The sequence below is a fragment of the Sminthopsis crassicaudata genome, chromosome 1 (assembly GCF_048593235.1).
Source record: "Sminthopsis crassicaudata isolate SCR6 chromosome 1, ASM4859323v1, whole genome shotgun sequence".
NCBI classification, from domain to species: Eukaryota; Metazoa; Chordata; class Mammalia; order Dasyuromorphia; family Dasyuridae; genus Sminthopsis; species Sminthopsis crassicaudata.
Genome location: NC_133617.1, coordinates 124,570,543 through 124,591,560, shown reverse-complemented (window position 1 = coordinate 124,591,560; position 21,018 = coordinate 124,570,543). Strand labels below are relative to the sequence as shown.

Genomic DNA, 21,018 nt, shown 5'->3' with positions numbered 1-21,018 from the left:
ACTTCAGAAAAATCATCCCCAGGATAATACACTATGATCAAGTAGGATTTATACCAGGAATGCAGGGCTGGTTTAATATTAGGAAAACTGTTAGTATAATTGACAATATTAATAATCAAATTAATTAAAAACATATGATCATCTCAATAGATACAGAAAAAGCATTTGATAAAATCCAACATCCATTTCTACTAAAAACACTTGAGAGTATAGCAATAAATGGACTATTCCTTAGAAAAATCAGAACCATATATTTACGACTGTCAGTAAGCATAATATGCAATAGATATAAACTGCAACCTTTCCAAGTAAGATCAGGAGTGAAACAAGGTTGCCCACTATCACCATTACTATTCAATATTGTATTAGAAAGACTAGCTTCAGCAATAAGAGTCAAAAAAGAAATTAAAGGAATTAGAGTAAGTAATGAGGAAATCAAACTGTCACTCTTTGCAGATGATATGATGGTATACTTAAAGAACCCCAGAGATTCTAATCAAAAGTTATTAGAAATAATTCACAACTTTAGCAAAGTTGCTGGATACAAAATAAATCCACATACATCCTCAGCATTTTTATACATCACTAACAAAATGCAACAACAAGAGATACAAAGAGAAATTCCATTCCAAACAAATGTTGAGAGTAAAAAATATTTGGGAATCCATCTACCAAAGAAAAGTCAGGAATTATATGAGCAAAATGAGAAAACACTTGCCACAAAAATAAAGTCAAATTTAAATAACTGGAAAGACATTCAGTGCTCTTGGATAGGCCGAGCAAATATAATAAAAAATGACAATATTCCCCAAACTAATCTATTTATTTAGTGCTATACCAATCAGACTCCCAAGAAACTATTTTAATGACCTAGAAAAAAATAACAAAATTCATATGGAAGAATAAAAGGTCAAGAATTGCAAGGGAACTTATTAAAAAAAAAAGTTAGATGAAGGTGGTCTAGGTGTACGTGATCTAAAGCTATATTATATAGCAGCAGTCATCAAAGCCATTTGGTATTCACTAAGAAATAGACTAGTCGATCAGTGGAACACATTAGGTACAAAGGACAAAAAAGGGTACATCTATAGCAATCTAGTGTTTGACAAACCCAAAGATGCCAACATTTGGGATAAAAATTCATTATTTGAAAAAAAAAACCTATTGGGAAAACTGGAAATTAGTATGGCAGAAATTAGATATGGACCCACACTTAACACCATATACCAAGATAAGATCAAAACGGGTCCATAATTTAGGCATAAAGAATGAGATCATAAATAGATTAGAGGAACAGAGAATAGTCTACCTCTCAGACCCGTGGAGGAGGAAGGAATTTATGACCAGAGTAGAAATAGAGATCATTATCGATCACAAAATAGAAGATTTTGATTACATCAAACTAAAAAAGTTTCTGTACAAACAATACTAATGCAAACATGATTAGAAGGGAAGTAACAAATTGGGAAAATATTGTTCACTGTTAAAGATTATGATAAAGGTCTCATTTCCAAAATATATAGAGAACTGTCTCTAATTTATAAGAAATCAAACTATTCTCCAATTGAAAAATGGTCAAAGGATATGAATAGACAATTCTCAGATGATGAAATTGAAATTATATCCAATCATATGAGTGTTCCAAATCACTACTGATCAGAGAAATGCAAATTAAGACAACTGAGATACCACTACAAACCTGTCAGATTGGCTAAGATGACAGGAACAAATAATGATGAATGTTGGAGGGGATGTGGGAAAACTAGGACACTAATACATTGTTGGTGGAGCTGTGAAAGAATCCGGCCATTCTGGAGAGCAATTTGGAACTATGCCCAAAAAGTTATCAAACTGTGCATACCTTTTGATCCAGCAGTGCTACTATTGGGCTTATATCCCAAAGAAATACTAAAGAGTGGAAAGGGACCTGTATGTGCCAAAATGTTTGTGGCAGCTCTTTTTGTTGTAGCTAGAAACTGGGAGATGAATGGATGTCCATCAATTGGAGAATGGTTGGCTAAATTATGGTATATGAAGGTTATGGAATATTATTGCTCTGTAAGAAATGACCAGCAGGATGAATTCAGAAATGTTTGGAGAGACTTACATGAACTGATGCTGAGTGAAATGAACAGAACGAGAAGATCGCAGTACACTTCAACAACAATACTGTATGAAGATGTATTCTGATGGAAGTGGATATCTTCAACATAAAGAAGATCCAACTCACTTCCAGTTGATCAATGAAAGACAGAAACAACTACACCCAGAGAAGGAACACTGGGAAGTGAATGTAAATTTTTAGCACTACTGTCTATCTACTCAGGTTACTTATATCTTTGGAATGTAATACTTAACATGCAACAAGAAAATTGGATTTACACACATATATTGTATCTAGGTTATCCTGTAACACATTGTAAAATGTATGGGATTGTCTGTCATCTAGGGGAGGGAGTAGAGGGAGGGAGGAGGAAATTTGGAAAAATGAATACAAGGGATAATGTTATAAAAAATTACTCATGCATATATACTGTCAAAAATTTTATAATTATAAAATTAAAAAACTAAAAAAAAAGAAACTGAATACAATATTACAAGAACATATTAAGGAAAATTGCTCTGAAGTTCTAGAATGAGAAGGTAAAGTGGAAATAGAATTCACCAATTACCATCTGAAAGAGGTCGGAACAAGAAAACTTACATAAATGTCACAGCCAAATTTCAAAATTTCCAGATTAAAGAAAATTACTGCAAACAACAGAAATACATAAGAATAATTTTTAAAAATTTCTGATAAAATATCAGAACTCAATGGTAATTTTTATATAAAAATCCAGAAGAAATATGAGGATATAATTAAAGACTAATTATAAAGAACTAATAAAGTAAAAATGTTTATGATATAAAATTGCATAAATATTAGCAAATATTAGTTATTAATACTAATAGCATTCTTAAAACATAATTACTAAAGTTATTTGAAAGAAAGATTGGACTTGAGTTATGAATAATGAGGTGATTATTAAAAAAAAAAAAAAAAAAAAGCTGTGTAGGAAAAGATTAAAAGAAGAAAGGTCACACCACTAGTGTTTGAAGGCAGATGTTTATCTACTATGCCACCTAATTGCTTATGTAGATAGACAATGATCAGGGCTCCAAATTCCAAGAAGGAAGGTAGTTGGATTAACTTTGGGAAATTTTATAATATTTTAATGGCCCTGGGCTTCTCCTTGAAACAGAAGCTATCTTTAAAAAAGAAAAAATAATAAAGCAACAATATTTATCAACTTTGTATAGTTTGATTCATACAATGTAACAATCTGCAAATTAAAGTTTCATGCAAAGGTAGATGAGAACAGGTTACATAACACTAAGAATTAAGCAATGAAAGCATAGCAAAAGAGGATATCAAAGAAAAGGGGAAAAACGGATGTGGTCTTGTCATACAATGAGAACAAGAAATAATGAATAGCTTACATGTTCTACTAATGCCCATGTAATAGCAAGAGAACTACAGAAGTCTGCAACATGTTGATTTATCCATTGTGAGCTGAATGCATAGATAAGAAACAAATGGAATTAAAGAACAAAAATGAATAGTTTTAGAGGAAACCACATCAATTATATTGTAGATTTCCTGAAGAATTTATTTTTTGTTTTTTTAGTTCAATAAAATCAGTAGATCTAAAAATAACTTGTTTTCATGTTACTTTTTTTTTCATATTCCACAAACATTTATTAAATTTCTATTGTTGAGGTTGGGAAGGGGAAGCCCCCAAGAGTTTGGGGTCAACAGACTGGTGGTGTGAGATGTGTCAAAATAATTGCAGATCTGAATATGTTTCCTAGTTAAGGGGCAAGTTTATTTGTAATTGTAACACCATTACAACACTAAATTCTAGGAGAGATTGGCAAAAAGCCAAGAGCAAGGGGATAAATTTATAGGAAAAAGAGAAATATTAGTAAATTAATAAATTTATGTATTAGTAAATAATTATGTTACTTATTTGCTAATTTTATGGCTTTCAGGTAGGTTTGAGGAGTGGTCTCAGGAATTTGGTTATCATTGACCAACAAATTATCCATCTGACAATCAGCAATGTTTGCAGGATCATTCCAATGATAGAGGACTTTTAAAATTATTGATAAACACATTGTCAATACAAAAGCACTCTCAGGTCAAGGGCGGCTTCAGGATCATCTAATGGAAGAAATATTATTACATTTTATAATGATAGGCAAGAGCATTAACATCCCTAGGCCAGAGGACTTTTGCAATCATTGACAGACAAGAGTACTCTTAGGTCAAAAGGGCTTCAAAGTCATTGCTGTCTCCCCTACATTGCTATGATGTGCAAAGAATATTCCCATTTATCATATAATTTTGTCTTGACAATAATACTGTAAAGAGGGGCAGTTAGGTTGTGCAATGGATAAATCACCAGCCCTGAAATCAGGAGGACCTGAGTTCAAATCTGTTCTCAGACATTTAATACTTCTTGGCTGTGTGACTTTGGGCAAGCCACTTAACTCTAATTGCCTCAGTAGTAGTAATAATAATAATAATAATAATAATAATAATAATAATAATAATAATACTGTAAAGAGGGTAGGTAAGGAGGGTATTTTGAAAAATAGCATATTATATATCTTTAAGTTTCACAAAACGCTTTCTTCACAATTACTGTGTTAAGTAAGTAGCAGAGTAAGGAAGCAGAGGTTCAAGAAGGTTGTGACTAAATATTTATGAAGTAGAAAAAAAACTAGAACTTTTATGTCCGGATTTTAAAACCATTCTTTACTACTGATATTTTAAATATAAATAAAATGAAAAAATCAGTAGTTAGATAACTTGCTTTAAGTTTACAAAACAAGTTAATAACAGAAACAAGGCCCAAATTAAAATATTTCTAGGAGTTTCTTACCCTCATACGACAATATCCAGATTCTCAAACTGTGTCTTGCTACCTCATAACTTGATGTAGTGGTGATAAAAGTATTATTTATTATCAATAAATGTTTTATTTGTATATCTACTTTATGCCATGGAAAAAATTCTCAGGCAAAAAGGGGGTTGTGATTGGAAAAAGTTTAAGAAGCCCTGTTCTAGATTCATGAATTTATAATTAGAAATCATTTTTAGAGAAAAGTGCCTTACAGCGCTTTTGGGAGCCAAGATGGTGGAAGATGCAGTTAATCATTATAACTCTCTCATATTCATATCCAACCAACCATACAATACTGATTGAACCTGCAAACAGATGGGATAAAACAATCCTTTAGCCCAAGAAATTTGGAAAATTGGCAAGAAAGGTCTCTCTCAATCACGTAAAGGGGAATACAGTCCAGGACAGCCTCCCAACAAGCTCAGAAAACAAGTAGGAGATCTTGAGCCCCTATGTGGTGAAACAGACAAGTGTCAATGCCAGGATACCCACTTGCTTAGCTTATCCAGAGAATCAGATGGTTTTTCAGGCCAACTGTAAGCCAGCCAAACTGCCACTTACCTCAATGTATTCCCAGGGGAAGTGCAAAAACATCCCTCAAGCCTTAGCATACACCAGACAATAGTACTAGAACAGTGACACAGTACCAGGCAAGCTGGTAGACCTCCTACCTTCAGTAGCCCCAAACACCTCCCAACCTACTGTCTCAGCATAGTACCATAAATGAGGATTTCCCATGGTCCTTCAGGCAACATCAGTGCAACACTAAGAAATAGCTAAAGCCTGGAACTTCTGGTACAAGAAGCTTGAGACAGTTACTTTTCCACCCCAGGGTCAAAGTTAAAATTTAAAAGAAAGGAAAATATTTAAATTTTTTTGTTTTTTGTTTTTTGCTGAGGCATTTGGGGTTGAGTGACTTGCCAAGGTCACACAGACAGGGAGTGTTAAGTGTCTGAGACCAGATTTGAACTTAGGTACTCCTGACTTCAGGACTGCTGCTATATCCACTGTACCACCTAGCTGCCCCCGAAAGATTTTTTTTTTTAAAGATGAGAAAAAAAGAATCTGATCATAGAAAGTTGTGGTGGCAGGAAGATCAAGACACAAACTCAAAATAAGATAATGCAAAACATCTATGAGCAAAACCCCAAACAAAAACAGGAAGTGGTCTCATGCCCAGAAAGAACTCATGGAAGAGCTAAAAACAAAACAAAATATCAAAATCACCACTGTCAGCAAAAAATCAAAATCAAAACAAAACAAAATTAAAAAAACCTAAAAAAATAAAAGGAGAGGCACAAGAAATTTTGTAAAATAAATAAGAGTGATGCAAGAAAATTATACAAAAGGAGTCAATGGTTTATGGAAAAAAGAAAACAACTCCTTCAAAAGTAGAATTGGCTAAATAGAAAAGGAAGTACAAAAGCTAACTGTGGAAAATAATATTTCAAGGGGAAGCTCATGACTCTATGAGACATCAACAATCAATGAAACAAATTAAAAAGAATGAAAAAATAGAATAAAATATAAAATATCTCACCTGAAAAACAAGTGACCTGGAAAATAGATCCAGAGAGACAGTATCAGAATCACTGGACTACCCAAAAACCACAATGTAAAGGAAGACCTGGACAGCATCTTTCAAGAAATTATCAAGAAAAACTACTCTGATATCCTGGAATCAGAGAGCAAAATAGAGATTGAAAAAAAAAAACACAAGTCACCTTAGGAAAAATATCTCAAAATAAGAATTCCTAGCAACATTATAACCAAATTCTAAGAATTATCAAGTAAAGAAAAATATACTGCAAGTGGTCAGCAAGGAACAATTCACATATCACAGAGTCATGATAAAGATTACACAGGACTTCACAATTGCAACATAGAACATGATATTCTGGAAGTCAAAGGAGCTAGGACTATAACTAACATTTACCCAGCAAAATTAAGTGTAATACTTTGAGGCAGAGGGAAGATTTTGCTCTCTCAATGAAACAGAAAATTTCAAGCTACCAAATGAGAAGATCAGAACTCAACAACAACAACAACAACAACAACAACAATAAAAATGATTAAAATGTCAAGCGCCTGGAGAAGCTTTAAAAAGTAAAAAGACAAAAGAAAATATAAGGTATTCAATGAAGCTGAATTGTTTATATTCCCTTCATAGAAACATATGCATAATTCAGTAAAATTATCACTAACAGTACAGATAGAAGGAATATATAGAGAGGATATGTGTGAATGGTGAATTTGAGGGAAGGACATAATAATAAGGGATAAGAAAGAGAAGTACACTAATTAAAGAAAGCAGAAGTAGAATGGGGCAAATTATTTTACATGAAGAGCTGCAAATATCCTATTACAATGGAGGAAATGATGGGAGGGTGGCCAATCATCTAAATGTGGAGATCTATCTAACCCAATAGGAAAATAGAACAGTAAGAGATTAAGTAAAGGAGGTGCTGGAAATGATTGAAGAGGTTTCAGATAAAAGCAAAACACTGTTGAGGAAGGAAAGGATGAAAAGAGAGAGAAGACAAGCAGGAGGGAAAATAGAATGAAGAGAAATACACATTTAGTAATCATAACTGAATACACATGGAATGAACAATTTCATAAAATAGAAGTAAAAAGCAGAGTTGATAAAATAATAGACTTGAAGCAGAGAAACACACATAGAGTAAAAGTAGGAGGCTGGAGCAGAATCTATTATGCTTCAAAGGAAATATTTAACTTAAAAAAAAATTAAAAAAAAAAAAGTAGGGGGTAGCAATCCTGATCTCGGCCAAAGCCAAAGAAAAATTAGATCTAATTAAAAGAAACAAGAAAGGAAAAAAAAAACTTGCTAAAATATCATAGACAGTGAAGTAATGTCAATACTAAATATGTGTATATATGCATACACACATATATATATACTTATACATATATATATATGTATAAGTGGTATAGCATACACATTATTTTTTTTCTAGTTCAGTTCTTTTTTAAATTAAATTAAATTTTAAAATATTTCTTCTTTATTAAAGCCTTTCATTTTCAAAACTTAAGCATAAGTATTTTTCAATATTCAACCCTACAAAACTTTGTTTTCCAAATTATTTTTCCCTCCTTTTCCCCTTCCTTCCCCCCAACAGCAAGTAATTCAATATATGTTAAATACAGGCAATTCTTTTATACATGTTTTCACAATTATCATGCTGTACAATAAAAATCAGTTAAAAAGGGGAAAAGAAAGAAAACAAAATACAAGCAAACAACAACAAAAAAAAGTGGAAAATACTATGTTTTGATCTATACTCAGTCCATACAATACTGTCTGGGTGCAGATAACTTCCTTCATCATAAAACCATTGGAAGTGGCCTGAATCACCTCACTGTTGAAAAGAGCCAAGTCCATCAGAATTAATCATTGTATAATTTTGCTATGGTTGTGAATCATGTTGTGGTTCTACGCACTTCATTCAGAATTAGTTCATATTTCTCCAGGACTCTCTGAAATCGTTATGCTGATCATTTCTTAGATAACAATAATATTCCATAACATCCACATACCACAATTGATTCAGCCATTCTGAAACTAATAGGCATCCACTTTCAGCTTCCAGTTTCCTGCCATTACAAAAAGGGCTATAACAACCATTTTTGCATGTGTATATCCTTTACCTCCTTTATGATCTCTTTGGGATACAGGCCCAGTAAAGAGACTGCTGGATCAAAAGTTTTGTATAGTTTGATAGCCCTTTGGGCACAATTCCAAAGTGGTCTCCAGAATGGTTGGTTCACCACATCCCCTCCAATATTTATCATTATCTTTTCCCGTGATCTTTACCAATCTGAGAGGTATGTAGGGGTACTCAAAGTTGTCTTAATTTGTATTTCTCTGTTCAATAGTGATTTAGAGCATTTTTTTTCATATGACTAGAAATGGTTTTAATTTCTTTATCTGAAAAAAGTCTTCATGTCCTTTGAGCATTTATCAGTTTGATAAAGGCTTGAATTCTTATAAATTTGAGTCAATTATATATTTTAGAAATGAGGGTTTTGTCACAACTCAAGGATGTTAAGATTTTTTCTCAGTTTTCACTGAATTTTGCTCAAAGAAAGTATCAGGCATATTTATCTTCACAGCAAAACTTATTTCAGCTTATGGGAAGGAGGACTAGAAAGGGAAAAGGAAAGGGGGAGTCAAATAGAAGATATTACAGAAGTATAAAAGGAAAGGGATAAGAAAGGGAGATGATAAAAGGGGAGGAGTATTTGAGGGAGATAATAGTCAGAACCAAAACATTGGGGAGGAGGGAAAGGGGGAAAGAAAAGAGAAAAGTACAGCTTGGGTAAAATAAGATGGCAAAAAAATAGAGTAAGCAATTTTAGCTGTGAATGTGAATGGTATGAATTCTCCCCTAAAACAGAAGTGGATAATAGACTGGATTAAAAACCAACATCCTACAATATGTTGTTTACAAGAAAAATATTTAGAGCAGAGTGATACATGCAAAGCAAAGGTAAAATGCTGGAGTAGAATCTATTATGCTTCAGCTGAAGTTAAAAAAATAAAAGGGCTAGCAATACTAATCTCAGATCAAACAAAAGCAAAAATAGATCTAATTCAAAAAGATAATGAAGAAAATTATAATTTTCTAAAGAGTACTATAGATAAATGAAGGAATATCAATACTAAACATATATGTACCACATGGCATAACATCCAAATTCCTAGAGAAGTTAAAAAAGCTGCAAAAATAATTAGATAGTAATATTATACTAGTAGGGGATCCCCACCTTCCTCTTTCAGAACTAGTAAATTAAACCACAAAATAAATAAAAAAGAAGTTAAGGAGGTAAGTAGAATTTTAGAAAAGTTAGATATACTAGATCTTTGGAGAAAATTGAATAGAGATAGAAAGGAGTGTATTTTTTTTTTCTCAGCAGTATATAGAACTTACACAAAAAATTGATAATGCATTAAGGACATAAAAACATCAAAGTCAGAGGCAGGAAGGCAAAAATAGTAAATGAATCTTTTCAGATCATGATGGATAATAAAGGTTCAGGGAAAACCAGACCAAAAATTAATTGTAAACTAAATAATCTAATCCTTAAGAATGAGTGGGTAAAACAACAAATTATAAAAACAATCAATAATTTCATCTAAGAGTATAACAATAAGAGACAACATACCAGAATTTATAGGATGCAGCCAAAGCAGTTCTTAGGGGAAGTTTTATATCTTTAGGGGCTTACTTGCATAAAAAAGAAAAAGAGGGGATCAATGAATTGGGCATGCAACTAAAAAAACTAGAAAAGAATAAATTAAAAAAAATACCAACTTTGAAATTGTAAAAATAAAAAGGGAGATTAATAAAATTGAAACTATGAAAACTATTGAATCAAACAAAACTAAGAGTTGGTTTTATAAAAAAAAAAAAGATAACTTTTATTTAATCTGATTAGAAAAAGGGAAGAAAATCAAATTGTTAATATCCAAAATGAATAGGGTGAATTTTTCAACAATGAAGAAGAATTAGGGGAATAATTAGGAGCTATTTTTGCCTAACTATATGGCAATAAATCTGATAATCTAAGTCCCTAACTGCATAAGAAAAAAATCTGCAGAGCCAGATGGATTTACATGTGAATTCTGCCAAACATTTAAATAACAATTACCTCCAATACTATGCAAACCATTTGGGACAATATAGAGAAAAGATAAGTTATACCAAATTCCTTTTATACACAGCTATGTTAGTGATACCCAAACCAGGTAGAATCAAAACAGAGAAAGTAAAATATAGATCAAGTTCCTTAATGAATATTTATGCAAAAATCTTAAATAAAAATTAGCAAGAGATTAAAGCAAGTTATCTCTAGGACAATATGCCATGACCAATTAGAATTTATATCAAAAATGCAGGGCAGATTCAATATTAGGAAAACTATGAGCATAATTGACTATGTCAACAACTGAACTAACAAAAATCAAATGATTATTTCAATAGACAGAGAAAAAACACTTGAAAAAATCCAATACTTATTCCTATTAAAAGTTTCAGAGAATTTAGGAATAAATGAAGTTTTCCTTAATGATCAGTAGCATCTATTTAAAATCCTTAAGCAAGCAAGCATCATTTGTAATGGGGATAAACTAAAACCATTCCCAATAAGATCAGGAGTGAAACAAGGTTGCCCTCTATCACCATTACTATTCAATATTGTATTAACATCTGTATTTTAAAAGCAGTTAAGTGAGTTACAGGTTCATGACCAAACAAGAGATAAAGAACATTACAAAATATAAAATATATATTTTTGATAATGTTAATTTTTAAAAAGCTTTTGCACAAACAAAATCAGAAGGAAAACAAAAACCTGGGAAATAGTTTTTATAGCAAGTGGATTTGGTAAAGACTTCATTTCAAAAATGTATAAAAACCTGAGTTAATTTTTTTAAGACTATGAGCTATTCCTCAATTGATAAATGATCAAAGGATAGTAATAGGCAGTTTTTAGATGAAGAAATTAAACCTAATATAGCTATATTAAAAGTGTTGTAAATCATTTTTAACTATAGACATGCAAAGTAAAACAACTCTGAAGTACCATCTTAAACCTATCAATTTGGCTAATATAACAAAAAAAATAAAAATAGTAGAGAGAATGGGGAAAACTAGGACAACAATGGTGGAGATTTTAACTGAAATAATTATTCAAGAAAGAAATTTACAACTATGTTCAAAGGTCAATCAAACTGTTGCATTTACTTTGATCTGGCAATAACACAATTATATATATATATATCCCAAAGAGATGATTAAAAAGCAAAAAGGACAAAAAGTGCAAATGTGCAAAAATATTTATAGCACTACTTTTTGTAATAGCAAAATATTAGAAATTGGGTAGATATCCTCAATTGAGGAATGTCTGAATATTCTATCGATATATGAACATAGTGGAATACTATTGTGCAATAAATATCATAAGCAGGGAAATTTCAGAAAAACCTAGAAGGACTTATATGAACATTTGCAAAGAGAAATGAACAGAATCAAGAAAGCATTATACATAATATCATTAACATTGTTTGATGAGTAACTATGAATAGCAGCTCTCTTTAGCAAAGCAAAGATCCAACACAAATGCAAAGCACTTGTGAAGAACAACTCTATACATATCCAGGTAAAGAAGTGATGAACTCTGTAGATCAAAGCATATTCCCCCCCACCCTCTTCATTCTTTTTCATATTTTTCCTATTGATATGTTTCTTCTTTAACAACTTTGATGAATATGGAAATGTCTTACATGATAGCCCATACACAACTTGTATCAAATAGCCTACTATTTGCAAATTATCATAAAAAAAAAAACAACAACAACAAGAAAAAGCTTTTACAATGAAGGGAAAAAGAGGAGGAAGAGAAGGGAATGAATGATCCTTACTTTCATCATAATTGCCTCAAATAGTAAATAACATACATATTCAATAGGAGTATAGGTATCTGTCTTATCCTGCTGGAAAAGAGAAAGGAAGAAAATATGGGAAAGGGGATGATGATAAAAGAGAGTTCATATTGGAAAAGGGAGTAGTCAATAGCAAAACACTTTTGAAGAGGCACAGGATGAAAGGAGAGAGAATAAATGGAGGGAAATGCAATTAGCAATAGCAATTATTTAAAAAAATTTGCAGCAAGTTTCTCTGATGGACTATTATTGTTCTCTGGAACATGATAAGCAGTATGCTCTCAGGGGAAAAAAAAAACTGGAAAGTTCTTCATGAACAAAATTCTGGGATGACCAGCTGTAAATGACTTTGTTATTCTTAATAATATAGTCATCTACTCTACTCTGAAGGATTTATCATGAAAAATCCTATCAATACCTTGAGAAGGAACTGATTGAGTATGAATATAGATGGAAGCATTACCTATCACTCTATGTCTCTAGTTTTAACTTAATTTTTCTTGAGGGTTTTTATTTTCATTATTGTAGAAGTTATGTTTTCTTTTACAACTTGACTTTTATGGAAATGTTTTGCATAATTTCACATGTGGTTTCTTAACTGTGGATGAGGATAAGGAAGAATACCCAGAATTCAAACATCTTAAAAACAAATGTTAAAAAATATTTTGAATATAACTGGAGAGAGATGTTTTATATGTATATATAAAACATTTACATATATACATATACATATATAGATATATTTTAAACCGCTTACCATTTTAGGAAGAGGGGAAGGAAGGGAGAAAAAATGGAAATCAAAATCTTTTAAAATTGAATGGTAAAAAATGCTTTGATACATGATTGGGAATAATAAACCACAGTTAAAAATCATTTTAGAGATGCTTAATATTAGATATAAATAATAGTCTATAAGGGTTTTAGTAAACACATACTGGGGATGTAGAAATTGGGATAGACTGGGGCTGTTTGGAAGATGCATAATCATTACTAACACATAGACTTCAGAACTTCAAAGAACCAACAGTTGAAATAATATAATGGACTAATCTGACTTTACCATTAACATTAATTTCATTAGCTTAGGCACCAAATCTTCATTATAAATTAACAATCTATCTAAAATAATAAAAAAGAGAACTACATGTACTATTATTATTATCAAGTAGTGGTATCATTATCTCTTACCCCATTTTTTTTATTTATGAGTAAGGAGAGAGATGTTGTTGTTTGTCTAAGGTCAGACAGAAAATCAATGACACATGAAATTAGAAATAGAAGTAGATATGTTAAATGGGGATTATGAAGATAGACGTGTTAATGACTTTAAAATGCTTGGCCTCCTTAGATGAAAAGGTGCTGCATAAAGACAAAACATTACTAATATTTAACTTACTAATCTACTTTCCAAAACAATATATTCCTTCATTACCATTTTGTTTATTTCTAATATGACCTGCCTTGATTCCTGGGATAATAGATAGAAATATTCAGATTATTCTATTTTAATTTTGTCTAAAATATTTCTATTTTAATTTTGTCTAAAATAAAATAAAAAAGGATTTTAGTGTAAATTTCATTTTTAATGAACCTTGAGTTTCTTGATCAAAAGAAAAACATTGAATTAGCTAATGTCAAAAGTTTTAATCATATTTTAAAATGTCATTTATTTAACAAAAGTACTTTATAATGCTTATAAATAGATAAAAGTATATTTTTAGTCTACAAAACCCATAATTTTTTTTTACTTATTTTTCCTGTAAAAATACCTCACAGATTTTTCTACCCTAAAAATACCCTAAGACAGACAATAAAGTCTAAAATATTTCTTTCACTGAAAGGTTAGCATTCTGTTGTTTTTATTGCTGTTCTTAGTACTTACCTCCCAGAATTATTGTGATCATAAAATCAGATAATATTTGCTGATCTTTGCAACCTCAAAGTTCTATATATAAACAGAGAGTGAGACAGATAGAAAGGAAAGAAAGAGAGAAAGATAGAAATAGGGAGAAAGAGACAGAAACAGAAAAGACTCTTCTATTGCTTTCCTAATTTCCCTTATTTTTTTTACTATTGATAATAAATATTGATTCTCACTATAAACAGCAAAAATATTTTATGTTGTGTTCAAAGTAATTTTGAGAGAAGAATGACAGTTATTATTTATGTGGAAATGGTAGAATCACTGGAAGCCTTTATCTCTATCCTTGACATGACCAAGCTATAGCAATTGAATCTGCTAAAGGTCTCATCTCTCAAATACACAGAAAATTGAGACAAAACTTTAAGAATACAAGCAATTCCTCAATTTTCAAATACTCAAAGCATATGAACAGGTACTTTCAGATTTTTAGTTTTTAATCAGTTCATGAAACTGGTAGGTAGGAGACAGGAAGTCATTTTTCCATGAAAGAAATTAGTATAAAGGTGTAAGGAGGCATTTTCCCCAACTTTCCAACTTCTCTCCTTTAAACCCTGCTTTTAATTTCACCTCTACAACAGTGAATGCAGAATTCCCTTACTTCATGAAATAAAAATCTGAGAATCAATATGAAAAAGGCTAAAATTCAAACCAAATGTACTGACTATGTATCTAACTTCCCATTATTAAAGACAAGGGAAAATAGATTAAGAGCAGTAAGAATATGCTTAATACAAAAAGAAGAATTTATAAGTAAATGTATAGGATACTTGTAGTTACTGTGCCATAAATTCAATGTGTTTTCAAAGACAGATCAAGAGATAAAAAAAATATGGAAAGTGAAGCAAAATACTCAATAGTAGGAATGGTAGTTTCATGACTATACAAGGTAAAATCTGATTTCCTACTGGGTGGATAGATGGGATATGGAACATTAGGATTGGCTAAATATAATGTATTAAGTTTTCATTAATCATTGAACATAATCCAAGAAAGGGAACAATATTAAAAATCCATAGATTCAAATGTCTACAAATGTTCAAAGTTTAGGCAACAAGATGATGAACCTAACATTTTAGAAACAATGACTCATATATAACCTTCTATGTATAATTTGATTGGAAAGGACTTGATTGGATAAGGATCATGACTGGAATGAGGCTGTAGATGAGTATACCTTGGTGGGATAAAGTTCATGCCTTCAATAAGGCTATTGATCAGTATACATAAAAAAGAATTAGGTAAAGTAATGATAGATAAGACACTATTATAAGCTATATTTGATAAAACAAAAAAGTTTTATTAGAGTATGAAAATATGATGGAGAGTATTTTATTGAAGGTAGATGATAGAGTAGCAGTATTTTCATCAGAATATCTTATAGACCACTTGTCGAAAAAGAACAAATAGTTGAGTTCAGAAAGAACTCATAAGCTGGGTACAAAGGCATGATAGGGATTCTAATCCAAGTAAACTTCCTTATTCAGATATCAATTGGCATATTCTTTACAAAAAGAGAAAAAAAAATATATTGACTTAGATAAAATTTAATTTAATTCTTCAAAAATTATAGCAATCAATTTGAGAGGATTCTACTCAGGAATTGATCTTAGCAATGGGAAGAATTGGTTACTTGGGTTAGAAATATGAATGTTGGAGTAATTAACCACTTCCTCTTTTTGTTTGCTAATAGCTGACCAAAATGTCAAAAATTGTTATGTGGATCAGTATGTTGTTAAAATGGATTTCAAAGAGTACAGAGAAAGGATAGATATAATATTCTGCTGGAGAGGTCAGCCTAGAAAAAAAAGAAAAAAAGAATTTTGAAAGCAAATCAACCAACTTAAATATTAAACATAGGTATAAAAGAAAAAAGCAAAGGCACGTGACAAGATAAAAGGCAAAATTACAGTACTAAAGAAATAATGAAAGAAGAATTAAAGGTCAAAATTAAGTGAGGCTGGTAAAAAAAAAAACTAAGGGTATATATATATATATATGTGTGTGTGTGTGTGTGTGTGTGTGTGTGTGTGTATGTGTGTGTATACATATATATTGTGTGTAAGGGAATATATATGTGTGTATATATATATATATATACATATATACCTACACAGATATATGTTATTTATGTACATTTATATGTGTGTATGAATATGTGTTATTTATGTTTATATCATATATATGTGCTATGTATGTTTATATAGTATATATAATGTAAATTATGATAGGATGACAATAGTGAGGGGACTGGAAAACATGCTACATGAAGAAAAGTAGAAGGAACCAGAAATGTTCAACCTGTAGAAGGAAAGTCCTAAGGGAGGAAAATAGTTGCTTTAAGCATCTGAACATATGATATATAAAAGGTATTAGGCTTATTTTTATTCAGTAGTTTATGTCCTACTCTTCTTAAACACATTTGGGGTTTTCTTTGTAAACCTACTGGATGATTTACCATTTTCTTTTCATGCTCATTTTACTGATGAGGAAATTGAGGCAAACAGAGTTAAGTTGTTTGCCAAGAGTAACACATTTAATAAGTGTCTAAACCCAGATTTAAATTCAAATCTTCATTGCATGAACTGATACTAAGTGAAATGAACAGAACCAGGAGATCATTATACATGGCAATGACAAGGTTATACAATGATCAATTCTGATGGATGTGGTTCTCTTCAACAATGAAATAATTCAGGACAGTTCCAATGGTGTTGTCATGAAGAGAGCCATTTACACCCAGAAGAAGGACTGTGGGAACTGAGCAAGGATCATAACATAGTATTTTCACTCTTTATGTTATGCTTTTCTTATATTTTTTTAAATTTTTTCCCTCTTTGATCTGATTTTTCTTGTGTAGCATGATATTAATGAAAATATGTAGAGAAAAAGTGCATATGTTTAACATATATTGGATTACTTGCTATCTAGTGGAGGTGGTAAGGGAAAGGAGATAAAATTTTAGAACACAAGATTTTGAAGGGTGAATGTTGAAAATTATAAGTGTATATGTTTTGAAAGCAAAAAGCTTTAATTAAAAAAGTGAAAAAAGTACAAGTATGGTAAAAAAAAAAAAAAAAAGAATTGTAACCATATTTACTCAACATCAAGGGGGAAGGTGGAGGAAAGGGAAAGTGGAAAACATTTTGGAACACAAGGTCTTACAAGAGTGAATACTGGAAAATATCTATGAATATGTTTTGAAAATAAACAAAAAAAGAACTTAAAAAATAAATTCAAGTCTTCCTTTCTCCAAGCCCAGTGCTCCATCCACTGCACTGCCTGGTTACCCCAATTATACTGAGAAACATATATTTAGAGTTAAAAAGGACTATAAGTAGTTAAGTCATTCTATAGCTTAGAAAACAAACTCAGAGTGGTAAAATGACTTTTCCAAAGTCACACAGATCATAAAAGACAAAGCTGAAACATTCACAAGTATGACAGTGCTGAACCCAGTGTTCTTTCCATTACAGTATTTGAATTATACTCTTTCACTCACAATTTTCTTTCATGACGAAAAGACTACAAATGCTAAAACTGGGAGAAATGAGTATAGATTAAAGAAAGGCATTTTTAGGATTCATCCAAGGAAATTCTGGTAAAGATTAGCACTGCCCCAGTAGAAAATGTGCTGCCTCTGGTAGAGATAGTCTTTTTTTACTAGAGTTCTTCAGAGAAAGCTGGATGACCACAGTGGAAGATATTGTAGAAATGATCCCTGTTCAAGTTCATGTTAGGCTAGATGACCTCTTAAGTCCTTTCCAACTGAGATTGTGTTATGTATAAAACCTTATATATTGTGTTGTATATAAAAATCTTACTTTATACATGGAAAAAGGTCCAAAAAGGAATTCACAGATCTTGAATAGCAGAGCTTATATTTTAATATATTGCCACTGTTCTTTCTAATACCTGGGTGTATTTGATTGGATTTGGCTTCATTTTGTAATCTTCTGATTGCTGAAGGGACTTCAAAACTTCTGTACCTTTAATACCTTTAAGCCAGGCAGTCATTCTCATCATCCCACTCCAGTCTAAGAATTTTTAGTCACTAAGTCATATGGGTGTGCTATGTCTTTACATCACATTTAAGACTTCATAGGAATTAATTTTTCATATTCTCATAAAATTCAGCATACTGTTACTAGTAGGAGATAGAAATGGGATGGATAATGATGGCGCTGTGTCCTCTTATTGAGAGAGAGGTCATGGATAGATTTCAAGAAGTCACTAAAGTTGTGTAGAGAAAATTGTATTTTTTGCTTTCACTAATTTCTAATTGAAATTGAGCTCAATTTTGAATATCCTATTAGCAACACATATAACAGCACCAATATTGGAAATCACAGAAATTTTCATATTTCAGTTGTACATAAATCTTAAAATATAATTTACAGTTATCACTATTTGAAAATTACTGTAGTCAGACACTTAAAGTTGCTTGCATTTAATGTGCCAATAAGGAAGTATATCTACATATTTACTATTTCACAAAATTTTTGTGGGGTGTTGTTATATGGTAATGGCTATTTCCATATAATGGATTTTCCTTGTAACCTTATATACTTTATTTTATGTATGTAAATACATTGTTTTGAGAAGGGGTCCACAAGCTTTACCAGAATGTTCAATACATCTATGGCAATAAAACAGTTAAGAACTTTTTTGTTTTGTTTTTTTGTTTTGTTTTGTTTTGGTTTTTTGTTTTTTGTTTTTATTCTTGTTTTTTTGTTAGGGCACTTCTTATAGGTCATAATAAAACATGTGCACTAGAATCTGGGTTTTGAGTTATGTTAATTTTTATATTTTATAATCTTCTACAAAGATCGGTGGTCATATTTATCCTTATTATTATTTGAAATTCATTCAATTTTACTTTTTTTGCTAATTACATATTAGTGCTAAAGATAACTTAGAATGTCAAAAGTCATTGTTTAAATATGGCTGTAGAATCGTAATATCTGAAAGTCTTAGTGTGCCTTTCTAAATATTTGATTTATAACACACCTTAGAAAACATATAAAGAAAATAATTGTTATTTTCACTAGAAATAAAGATATTATTTGTCACAAGATTGATGTTTGAGTTCCAAATTGCTCATTTAAATTAGCTGTAATTTTCCATCTTCCAAAATACAGATCAATTTCTTTCTTAATTTACCAAGTTCCCAACACTGAAAGAATTGTAAATATCTAGTCAGTAAACATTCTGGTATCTTAAATGAAGGTCAGTTATGAAAGAAAAGTCACAGACATGTCAACCTTGATATATTAATCAAAAATTCTATATTGAAAGGAATTAATTTTTATTCATATTATTTCCAAATTATAATATATCAATATTTTTGGAAAAAATCAACTAATAATGTAATGTTATTTCACATTCTACATGATTTAAAAATTAATATTTTATATATGTTCATCATTATCATCACTAATAAAAATAAGAATAAAAATTTTAAAAATAAACTTAAAAGCATGGTTGCTTAAATGCAGCATTCTAGAAAGCAATTAGAAATTTATTTAGCTATACAAGATTTCTAGGTTTAAAAGAAATCTAAAAGAATAAAACTAAAAAAAAAATGATGAAAAAAAGTCAACAGATTGTAAAAACTAAGGGTATGTTACCATGCACATCCATGCTATACATCTGCAACTTCATGGACAGTGACAACACATACAAGCAAATGAAAGCAGCTGACCACGTACCCACACACCTTGGCAGAGGTGCACTCCACACACGCCGGCCACCACCAAGACAGATGATCTCAGAAGTCCCTTCTAGACGATATCCTGATGAGCATGAAAAGGTCAGTGTATCTCCAACCCCAAAGTTCAGTCCTATTCGATTGCCATATTGGGGAATTCCAGGATCCTCACAAGGTTCAAGATTGTATTCTAAAAATCATTTGGAGTGAGGTGGGAAGAAAAAGGATGAAAGGTCATATGGAGTCAAGGATGATAAAAAAGGAAAAAAATGATCATGCTAGTTTAGAAGGGCCCTATTTCCACTCAATTCTACTTATATAAACAATTCATTTCAGAACTAGATTTTCAGCCTCAGTCTAACATTTTATTTAGGAATATTACTCACAGAGAAACATGTATCCCTGAATAATTTTTGTACTACAGAGATGTCATATGCCATTATTATCTTGTTTTAAGAAAATAATGATCAAATGTAGAAACATGAGAATTCTGGGGTACTATATTTTCAGAGACACTGGAAAATATCTAGAAGAGGCAAAAAAAGTAGTATGATTAAAGATCTCAAGATAATGCCTAAAAAGGACTGCTTGAAGAACATGGTTCTATATATCCTAGAAAATAGGAAATTTTGAGGAGAAAGGATATAATAGCCATCACATATTTGAAGGGCTGTTATTTAGAAGAAGTTATTAGACACATTTTTTTTTATTTTCTCCATTAGAAAATAGTAAGGAAAATGATTGGAAATGATATACAGTAGATGTGTAAAATGCTCAGTTCTAGCCCTTTACACATATCCATTACACTTTGTGGTCCTCAATACTACATAATAAAGCAAAACCAGATCAAAATGTAATTAGGATATATAAGAAATGAATAAAAATAAAGCATAAAGTTAAGGTTAGTTTTCTAAATGAATATGCAGCCCACAGAAATCCTTATATATCAATTTTACTTGAGTTTGATATCACT

The 21,018-nt window shown here is 31.0% G+C and overlaps 1 protein-coding gene across 1 annotated transcript in view; it reads right to left on the bottom strand.

Annotated features, from left to right (window-relative positions):
- The window catches only part of CSMD3 (CUB and Sushi multiple domains 3), a 1,577,676-nt gene that overhangs the window by 480,658 nt on the left and 1,076,000 nt on the right, over positions 1 to 21,018 (bottom strand). The window contains 1 exon segment of the mRNA XM_074266680.1: positions 20,047 to 20,235. Coding sequence (XP_074122781.1) covers positions 20,047 to 20,235 — 189 coding nt within the window.